The sequence below is a fragment of the Mastigoproctus giganteus genome, chromosome 8, assembly GCF_048544385.1.
Source record: "Mastigoproctus giganteus isolate SK-2022 chromosome 8, ASM4854438v1, whole genome shotgun sequence".
NCBI lineage: Eukaryota > Metazoa > Arthropoda > Arachnida > Uropygi > Thelyphonidae > Mastigoproctus > Mastigoproctus giganteus.
Window position 1 is genome coordinate 89,772,641 of NC_143582.1, and position 11,240 is coordinate 89,783,880.

Below are 11,240 nucleotides of genomic sequence, written 5' to 3' on the forward strand. Positions count from 1 at the left end.
CTATATTAGGCAATTGTAAATTGTAAGATAGCTCATGGAATACTGTACTCGAATATGGAGACCACACCTAAAAATGACATTCAATTTCTTGAAAGGGTCCAAAGGTGGGCAACCTGTTGAGATTGGCAAAAGCCATACGATGGGCTACTAAGCTTGGTAACTGGGCACCTTAGAAGGGACTAAACTGAGAGTGTATATGACTTTGAGAGAAGAAAAATTACTAAAATAAGTTACTTTCAGGGATCGTTGAGGCTGAGAGAATGGGAAGATTCAAAGAATAGATAAATTTACTTCTATGAGAAATAAAGTGGGTAGTTCACTTTTTTGTTATGTATTTTGTTATATATTATTATTTTTATTTTTTTTAATTTAGGTTGGTGCAACCTAAAATAAAGCTCAGCCTTTGTTTTAGGTTGCACTAAAATAAAGTGCAGCCTTAGGTCTTCTTGCACCAGATGCATAATACTAATACAAATTGTTTTCTTCAATAGAATAAGTTCTCCCTATAACAGTGCACAAAATTCAGAACAATATCTTGGACACTGACACAACAGAAGTATAATTAACATAGTCAAATGTCAGAAATTCACCTCTGTTTTCATAAATAATTATATTATAAATTCAGTTATTGTAAGTCTTGAGCTCTGTTTGGTGCCTAATGAAGAAGCAGTGCCTATTGCTGGAACCACATTTCCTATAACAGGATAAGATAAGATAAGGTAAGTTGTGATCTGAGGCACAACTGTTTAGGAAATGTGGCTCCAGCAATAGGCACTGCTTCTTCATTAGGCACCAAACAGAGCTAAACACTTCCAATAACTGAATTTATAATTTAATTATTTTTATGAAAACAGAGGTGAATTTCTGACATTTGACTATGGTTAGCAAAACTTTAGTTATGCTTCTAGTTGTCAATGTCCAAGATATTGTAGAAATTTTAGTGATACACAAATTCAGTGTATTATCTGAATTTGGTGCACTGTTATAGGGAAAACTTATTCTTATCTTACCTTAAAATCTGTTTAAAATCTGCTGTTTCACTCCCCCCCCCCCCCTCTCTCTCTCTCTGCCGCATTGATTTTTTGTTAAGCATCTCACATTCAATGATAGCAATGCCACGAATGTAGAGAAGCAGAGCTATCATTGCTGAGATCGGTCATTATTCAATATATGTGTCTGTAAAATGTTTAGTACATAACAAGCTCTTTAAAGAGTTCATTAGTGAAGCAGGGAATGTATTAAGATATGGTAAGAGGGATAGCTTAAGTTTCAACACTATCGGCTCCACACTACCAGAACTCCAATTGGAATTCTAAAATATAAAAAAATTATTGAAAATGTTATAAGAGTACAATCCCAGAAGATGATAGATATTAGCAGCAAACTTAGCATAGGGTCAGTATATTATCAGAATTATGAAATAAATTAGTTATGTATGAAGTACACCCACGGGATTCAAAAAGTGCCACATGCGTTTTGTAAATAAATGGCATGATGACATTAGTCCTATCCCAATAAGTATCATTGATCAAATGGAACTACTTATTTGTTTTTATCCTTGGTTTCTTTGCTAGCCTTCAAGCATTTATTGTGCAGCCTTCAAGTGTTGTCAACTTTTGTAGCATATTTTATTGTATATAAGTAACCCAAATGGTAACACTTAAAGGAGATGCACTAATATAAAATTTGAATCAAATTCATAAGTTTATTAGTTAACCCTCATAAATGTTGATGGTTATGAGATTGCATATTTTTTTGTTCAAGGATAAAATATTTAATATATTTTGCCGAATAATGCCACTGATGCACTGTTTGCATCCTGTGAGTCACCCAAGAACCACTTGTATAGCTTTCTAGCTCCTCGAGAACTGCCTGTATGGGCCCCTAATCACTTCTGATTTTGACACTCCCGCTTATAATACAAAAATATAGCAATATAAAATGTTACATTAGATATACCCTATTTGGCCCTCAATATGCCCTATCTCTACCACTGGTTCCTTGCAAGGATGAACTGGTGTCTCACTGTTTTATATCCACCTAATTTAAAATTATAATATGTGAGAGAGAGAGAGAGAGAGATGCTGTTGAAACTGAAATTGTTAATTAATTATATATAGTTTACATTGTAGAGGATAATAAAAATTAAACAAAATAATGCTAGATAAATTATATAACAAGCTTATTTCATAAAACATTATTGTAGACTTGCACTTAATTGGGAGGTTGTAAATATGTGTTTAGGTTACTGTACTGAGCAATGCTGGATTATTAAGATGTAGAAAGATTTTATCAACCCATGTTTATTTTATAATGTAATAATCCTTTTATTTTAATTTTAAATGGTATTAGTATTTATATTTTTATTTGCATTTTCTAGTATTAATTTTATTAAAAATTTTTTGAATTTGATCAGAATTTTGGCCTATTTTGCAACAAATTTGTTTATCAACCTCCACATCAATTTTGGCCATTTTCATAATCAAAATTGTGCAGCCTTCAAGTGTTGTCAACTTTTGTAGCATATTTTATTGCATATAAGTAACCCAAATGGTAAACTTAAAGGAGATGCAAAATTGTATGTCAGAGTGCTGAACAAGTAGCTCACTTGTTTAGCATCACATTTCATTCCATTTCAAAATCATCTTGAAATATATTTGATTGCTGAGTGAATGGAGGTCTATATAAGTTGTACTTAATTTTAACTGATGTATACCCATTGTTTTGTTTTTTCCAACTGCAGTTTCCTCATTTAAAATTAATAATGTGATATCTGTTTGGCCTTTTAGTTATTCTTTAATATTACTTAACACAGTTGAAGATCTTTATAGAAACCTTTTTTTAACATCCCAGCATGTTATAATGACCTCTGTGGTAGGTTTCACTTGATTTCTGATGAACTAATGCTATTTTACAATCAATATAATGACCTTGAAAGATGAATGAATTCTCTATAATGACCCAAAAGTTTCCACCACTCTTACTATTTTTATTACAATATTTGAATTGCAAAGTCTAATAACAAGCTTGCAGGCTGATCTTGAGAAATCACTTGTTGGCAGTTTCTCCTGCCCATTGGTGTAATAAAATTAACTTTGACTAGAAGTTCATTTCTTTATACAGTATGTGTAGACTATACATTTATTGATATGGTTCCTACAAAAAAAGTGGCTTTGACAATCACAGACAAACTTAAGATTTTACAAGCTGTAAACAATGATGTGCATTCTAAGTCTGACATCGCTAAACAGCTTGGCATTCCAAACAGTATGTTGTTCGCTATTCTGAAGTATCGAAAACAGATTGAAAACTTAGAAAATCTGCTGTGCTGGTTAGGATAAGAGCACAAAAGGCAAGGTATCCAGACCTTGAAAAGGTACTCTTGGAATGGTTAATGATAACAGGGGCCCACATGTGGTGAGTATGGGCTTGGCACACCCAGGGTCCAGAGCTGGATATCACCATTCTTCTTTTTCTTGGTGATTCCCTTCTACTTCCGACTCTTTTTCTCTCTCTCTCTCTCTCTCTCTCTCTCTCTCTCTCTCTCTCTCTCTCTCTCTCTCTCTCTCTCTCTCTCTCTCTCTCTCTCTCTCTCAAGTAAACCAAAAGGCTTGGATTTCATCAAAAATTTATGGAGGATGGACAAGAAACAGATCACAAGGTGAGCACAGAGAGATTAGAAAGATTTTGCTATTTGTGGATACCCCACCCCTTCATTGTCTAGTGAATGGCTTATGTGTGAGCACTTGCCACCTAATATGACACTAGTCTTCAGCCACTAGATCAAGATGTAAATCATACTTTAAGAAAAACTGTTGATGAATGCTATTAGACAAAATTTTGCTGCTGTATTTATGTTTCAGGATGGGATGGAGTTGATGAAAGCATGATTACTAACTGCAACAGACATAGTGAATTTGTTGCTTTGAATGATGCAGTGATTTTTAAGTGAGTGAAGTTTCACCTGCTTATTCCTGTATCAATCATGAAGAACAGTGATAATAGTGAATAAATTTTTGAGGATGTGTCATTGCCTAAACTTAGAGGGAAACATGTTTTGAAGTGGATGCAGACATCACATATTTTAGGATATGTATTAATGAGGAGGAACTCTTTGCAGACATAATGAAATTTGTAGTGGGAAAGAATAAGAACTAGTTGGGCAGGTTCTGTTGGACATTTATAATTGTCTGTCTTTTTTTTTTTTTTTTTTTTCAGGTACAATCTAACTGTGAAAGTGAATTAAACACTATCATGTGCCTTTATAATTCTCTTTTAAAACATACTCTCACTGAAACAGTGCATTTTGACATTTTAAATTCTATAGCCAAATCCCTTGGTTATGGTTAGGCCTTGATACATGTGTGTACAGTATCTATTTATAACTGTGTACATATACACATAAATAGATATTGTACATACATAATTACAGATTAATCTTGCTACTCTGTACAATCTTCATTTTCTCAATTAATACTGAAGTACATATTCCGAATTAGATCTTATTATATTGTATTAGAATTACATAAAATTTTAAAACTTTAACACTTTTCTTTGTTTTTTTTGCCAATTTTACAAACTATCAATATAATGTCCTTTTGATGTAACAAAAGTTTTTATTGTTCTCTTGGGGAGTTGTGATAAAGATCTTTGACTGTATTTCTAAAATAATTAATTTGGAATATCTTAGTAAATCCCCCTTCTCCCCACACACACTGGGATTTGGATAACAGAAACATATAGGAGGTGTGTCTTGTATCTTGAAATTACAGTGTTATAGCAAAGTTGCAACTTGTCACATTGCCTTGCAGGAATGTTGTCATGGTATCCAGGGTGTTGTCGATGTATTCAGATGACTCATTTGGACACAGTAATGTTGACAGTAATGTTGAATATGTCTTATGTTTTTTGTTGCACTTTAAAACAAGTGATTTTACCGAGTAGCAAATAAATTTTGTTTCAAATTAGGAAAAGGTGCAGCAGAAACTCATGAAATATTAAAAACAGCTTTTGGAGAAGACACTGTCATTCAAAGACTTTCAACAGTTCACAAAGTTTAAAGATTTGCCATCAAAGTCCACTTGTCCATTAAAGCTGAGCCTCACTATGACTGCCCTTCAACTTCAAAAATGAGTGATTCAGTTGCTTGTGTTTGTGATCTAATTAAGAGTGATCAATATATAACTATCTGTAAAGTTGCTAGAGAAGTTAATATCAGAATCATTGTCCTTTTACTGACCCACACTTTTCTTCCATTGTTAACTTGCAACAAATCATTGGTGTATGGTTTTGACCTTGAAACAAAGGCCAAGAAAAGCAGGACAATTTCAATTAAATATGAAGATTGTGCTTATCATATTTTTTAACTTGTTCATTATGAATTTTGCCCATAATAAAGCAGTGAAACAGTAATACTACAGAACAGTTCTGTGCTGATTGCTTGTGCTATATGAAAGGGGAAAAAAAAAAAAAAAATGGCCCAAAAAGTGGGCTTTGGGAAACTTGTACCATGACAGCACCTCTGCATACTCAGTGCTTTCCATTAGTGAATTTCTTGTAGTGTAGTTGATCACTGTGGTTCCCCATCTGCTATACTCACTGGATTTGCTCCCCCCCCCCAAAGCTTAAAGCCTCCTTGAAATGTCACAGATTTGTAGTAACTGAGGAATGCAACACAGGAACTGTTGTTGCCCATGAGGAATGATTCTACAAGTGTTGGATTCATTATATACAGCATCAAGGAGATCTTTACTTTAAAGGGGAACCATGTGGATTGCTATTAAGCTTCATCTTTTCTAAAATACAGGGTGTACACAAACCTGCTTTACAGAACTAAAATATTATTGTGTGAATATGGTACAAGATAAAAACCTGAAACCATATCCAGATGATAAAAGATTTGAGTTTCAATCTTCATGTAATTTATTTAATGTAATTTAAAATTATAAGAATTATTTTAACTTTGTTGATAATTTTAAATTCATTTTTTTTTATTTTATTTTTTTATTTATTACAGATATTTGAATGGAGGAATTTGACTGACATGGAAAGATGAATAGAATATGTACACAGTGTGTGACTGACTGAACTTTTAAAATAATTAAAGCTGATTTTAGATTTAATAAATGTATCATAAGATGGTGCTTTCAAACTATTTTGTAAATGTTATTTATGGGAGAACACAAATTTTGAAAATTTTTCAATGTTGTATATTCTACCCCACAAAATATATTGAATGTAAAACTTATTGCCTGCCTACATTTTATTAAAGAAAAAAAGAAAGAAAATAAAACCCTCCCACATCCCCTGTCCAACCTTTCCAATAATTTGTCTAGTTCTTATTTATTTCAACTGCCAACTTCCACAACAAATGGAAATTTGTTGCAACAATCAGCCACTTGCTGGCCTTCAGCCAGCAGGTGGTTGATTGTAGTTCCTGCACATCTATTCTGCAACCATCCTTGCTCATTTGAATTTTTGCCCGTGTGTGTGTGTGTGTGTGTGTGTGTGTGTGTGTGTGTGTGTGTGTGTGTGTGTGTGTGTGTGGTCTGAGCTAGAGGAAGAATGACACATCGGCATAGTGCTTCCTCAATCCGTTCAAAGCCCTAGACACCTCGATTTTTACTGAACATTCCTACGAGATTAAAAATGTTTTAAGGAGCTTCTATTCAGCAGTAATTATAACATTTGGTTATGGGAGATACCAAAAGAAATTACATTTGTGAGGGCAAAGGGATGGTTTTCAAATTTTATAGTGGGAAGGGGTTATTTTGGCCTTAGACATCATTTTAATTTCATTCATTGGGAGCATCTGGATTTTTAAGAAATATAACTGCTAAATGGCAAATGTTTCTGAATACACACTGGTGCTCAAGAGTTGAGTAACAAATATGATTACATTTTTGAATGTAAATGAATAGAAAACTACATACACAATCAAAATAACCACCCCAAAATAAATTAAACATTGGTCAGTTGAATCAAAAACGGTAGGAGAAGAAAGGGATTTGGCAGCTGTGAACCAGCCACACACAAAAATAATGTTCATAATCAGAACACAATTAGCATCTGACAATGAACTCAGATGGCCCACAAATCCCATCAGTGATTTATCTAACACTTGTTTTTAGAGATAGAAGTTAATAATTCCATTATTATGAGACAGCACCAGGAATATGTATACGTTATGCCAAGTGCTGGCTCATAATTGCCACATCTAAAAAAAAAAAACGTCCCTCTGAGGAGAGACTTTGAGTATGTTTGGAAATCAGGTACGTAATAGGTAGTCTGCTATCTATTAGGTTCAGAAAGGAGATAGCAACATTGAGTATAGGTGAAATTTTCACAGCATTGATGCTAGAATTGTCAATAAATTTGAACTAAAAAGGAGCAATTATAGATGGAATGTAAGTTTACCTTTAGCCAGCAGGCTGTTAATCATTGGAATAAGTTGCCTCCAAAACAGTTATGGATAATTAAAGCAGTTGATTTGGGGAAATTCAAAGACAAGCTGGATGAAACAATATAACTGGTCTTTTTTTTTTTTTTTTTCTTTTGCTGATGTAGCAGAAGCCTGGCACTATTTGGTTACATTACCACCTTTGCTGCACCTTTAGAAAATCTGTACAATAAAACTAATTCTATTAATCTACAGATTTTTACATAAGTCAAATTTTCAATTTTATGTTTCTTTAAATTTACTTGTTTTAAACTTTGACATCATTTAGCCTCTCTCATATTATGGAAATATTCTACCAGTGGGTTATGAGATCTCATTGACTGTGATTGCTTATTTACTTACTGATGAGGTGCTACTAAGTATCAAGTGGCCATCCAGGTAATAGCAAAAATTAAAATATTGAGCCACATACTTCTCCAGGAACAGCAATTTTTATTTGAAGTGCAGATGCAATACCTTGTGTTGACTTGTTTTGAGATATGAGAACAATACATTCATTTGTTACAAAATTAGTATTATTAGTCTGAATTATGACCTTTTGAACAGTAGGGGTTTTTTTTTTTTTTTTTTGCAGCAGCAGGATTTTAATCATACTGCATAAACGGAAGTCAAGAATTAGATTAAACAGATCCAGTATATCAAAGTTTTTTTATGAAACCCCAAAGTATTATAATCTATAGTACTTACTACAGTGCATGGGTTAAAGGCTGAGAAGACTTGAATTTCTGTAGATTATAATTTTTGAGAAATACATTTGGAGGAAGATGATGTAAAGTTGGTTCTGTGAGTTTGGAACTGGCTGCAGCACATGTTTCAGCTGGTTTGGAAGAGAGCAGGGACATTATGGGTACAAATTCAGAACGGTGTCCATAGAGGTATCAGTAGAAAAGGCACACGCCAGAAACTGAATGGCTATGAGACAGAGTGAAGAGATAACCCCGGGGGCTCACATCTGGTGAGTATGGGCTTGGCACACCCAGGGTCCTCAGCTGGATATCATCATTCTTCTCTTTCTTGGTGATTCCCTTCTACTTTTGACTCTCTCTCTCTCTCTCTCTCTCTCTCTCTCTCTCTCTCTCTCTCTCTCAGGGTAACTCGGGAACTTTTTTTTTTTTCCTGGTGCAGCATAAGCCTCAGGCTTCCTTGCACCATATGGCTATTAATAATAATAATAATAATAAAACATCAAAGAGAGGGGGTTGTTAACCTGACTGTTCTCTTGGAGTCCAGAAGTTTGAAAGAGGTTTTGGGAGCATTACCTCAGATGTGGAAACAATATTGCATGCTATGGCAGATTTGTAGAGATTGAGTAGTAGTTAAGAAGAAATATAACATCGAGTGAGAAAAAAAATTTTTTTTTTTTGTGCAGAGGAAGCAATATTTGTGATGTGCTCGTGCTGTCATAAATGATATGTCAAGATAATCCCCAACAAATATGTAATCTTGTCTAGAAATTGTCATCAAAGATGGACACAGGTGAAGTAAACTTTTTCCCCCCATGAAATAAGACAGGATTGAGTTTTAGAAGCAGTGAAGTTAACTGTTTTTTTCACCCCTTGGAGAATTACCTGCAGATCAGCATTTAAGGGGCCTTGTGGTGGATACTTGAGAAGTTGGGGCTGGTTGTGTCCAAGCCAAGTGTCTGAAACTAGAATGTGGAGTGCTATCATCAGCAAAACTGTGGATAGGGTTTGCAGTCACATATACCAAGAGAAAAAGAGTGGGAGAGAAACAATCTTGGGGAACAGCACTATTGGAGAAGTTAGAAGAAAGTGCTATCTGTCATCACCTGTAGAAATCATCTGACTAGTTAGCATTCAGAGAGGGAGGAAGAAAACAGAATATTGAATTGCCAAAAATAGTCTGTAATCCATAAGATGGAAGCTTGTTTAAAGGTCTTTATGGGACATGTGATCGAAATGTCAAGAACAACTGAGTTTCGAAACTTTACCATTGAATTTGTGTAAAATGAGTAATATAAGCCAGAATATCACTGGTGAATCTGCATTAATGAAATTGATATTGGCAATCAGCAATTAGGTGAGAAGTTTCGATATACTTCAAGTGTTGGCAGTTGACAGAAAGAGTAGAAGTAGGTGTAATTGGGTTGATAAATGAATGGAAGGGATTTGTCACCTCTTTTAGGAATTGGCTGGATATGAGGAAACTTCTGAAAACAAGTGGAGAAATGCCATCAGGACCTGAAGCTTTCTCGGTATCAGGACTTAAGAATTTTAACATCCTGTGAGAAAACCAGGGGAGGCACTGGGTGGGAGTGTATTGATAGGAGGTGGTTTACCAATACAAGAGTATGCAGAAAAGTAGGATGCTCATAAGTTAGCTGAGGTTGCAATGGAATCATGTAACAAAGGTGGAAGTATAGATGAGTAGAAGTTGTGGCCAGTAACTTTGACAAGAGACAAGCTCTACTATTTAAACAAGAAGCAAGTTTTCTATACCTGGTTTTCTTATTCAAAATCAAGTGGATTGATTAGTACATGTTTTACAATTGTGAGCTTTAAGCAGAAAATGATGCTGGAAATAAGCCAATTGCTATATGCTTCATTCTTATATTGAAAAGCCTTAGTCCATTGGAAAACAAAGGTTTAGATAAAGAATAAGATCTTAAGGTGGAATAAAGGATTTCATTCCTACAAGAATAATTTCACTGAGCAGACATTGGGATCAGAAAGCTTAAAACTAATTCAATAGAAATATGACATCATTCCATTTGACAGTCCTGTAATGCCAAATTACAAGGCTGAGAACAGCCATGAGAGAGAGAAGCTCCATTGCCAAGTGACCTGAGATAGAGGACCACTAACAACTGGCCTTGTATCTTGAAGGTTTACCGGTGAGAAAAAGATCAAGGATGTGTGGTTTGCATTGTCTGGTATTTAGGCAAGTAAATGAGCAAACCTGCCTAAATACCCAAGTGGCATAGCTACCATGTAGACAGGCAAGGCAATTGCCTCCGGGCCTGAAAAAGTATCTACACTACTAAGCAAACACCTCAGCATCTCGACTATCTGGGTCTGTATAACTAGAAACCTGAACTCAGTTAAGTTAAAATTGCCAAGGAAAATCAGAGTGGACATATGCTCATGTATCACCTTTGATGTGAAAGGAATCAGAGTGAATAATTAGGACAACTGAAATGTGCAATGGTTGGGGCAACTGACAATTAGTATTCTATCATGAAAAGTAAGTAGAACTTGGCAGATTGTAGGTTTAAATGGACATCACTGAGATTGGAGCAGATTGTAGATGTAAATGGACATCACTGAGATTGGAACAGATTACATATATTCATGAAATGAATGGGGAAGTTTTGGGGAGGATTAAATCTTTTCAAAGATAACTGTTCTATTTTATTATTCAATTAGTTTGACTGCACATGATGCATTCAGCAGATAAAGTAAAAGTCAAGGGGGAAAACTGTTGGATGAATTAATGAAGGATACTGCAAGAAATATGACTACAGCTTGACACAATGTGGCCTTGAGAATGCTTGCATACATACTCAGACTGTCCAATCACTAGTTGGCAGAGCAGTAGAGGCAGCAAGATTATATACTACTTGATCTGGTAGTATGTAATCTCGCTGCTAGATTTACCAATAGGTTAGAACCAGTGGACTACCTGGCTGCTAGCTTCCAAAAACTGGATCTTGCTGTGATAATGACCATAACTTCAAATGAAATCACTCATATTGCATGATGGAAGAGATGGAGGTTGCTGTGGAGACTGACCATGGGTAGCACAGTGGTTATAATCACCT

General features: G+C 34.8%; 1 protein-coding gene across 1 annotated transcript in view; it reads left to right on the top strand.

Moving 5' to 3' along the window:
- Positions 1 to 6,169, top strand: part of Polr1F (RNA polymerase I subunit F) — a 33,717-nt gene extending 27,548 nt beyond the window's left edge. The window contains exon 2 of the mRNA XM_090379576.1: positions 6,017 to 6,169. Coding sequence (XP_090235702.1) covers positions 6,017 to 6,024 — 8 coding nt within the window. The 3' untranslated portion in view covers positions 6,025 to 6,169. The remainder of the gene's footprint in view (positions 1 to 6,016) is intronic.
- Positions 6,170 to 11,240: the final 5,071 nt, after the last annotated feature.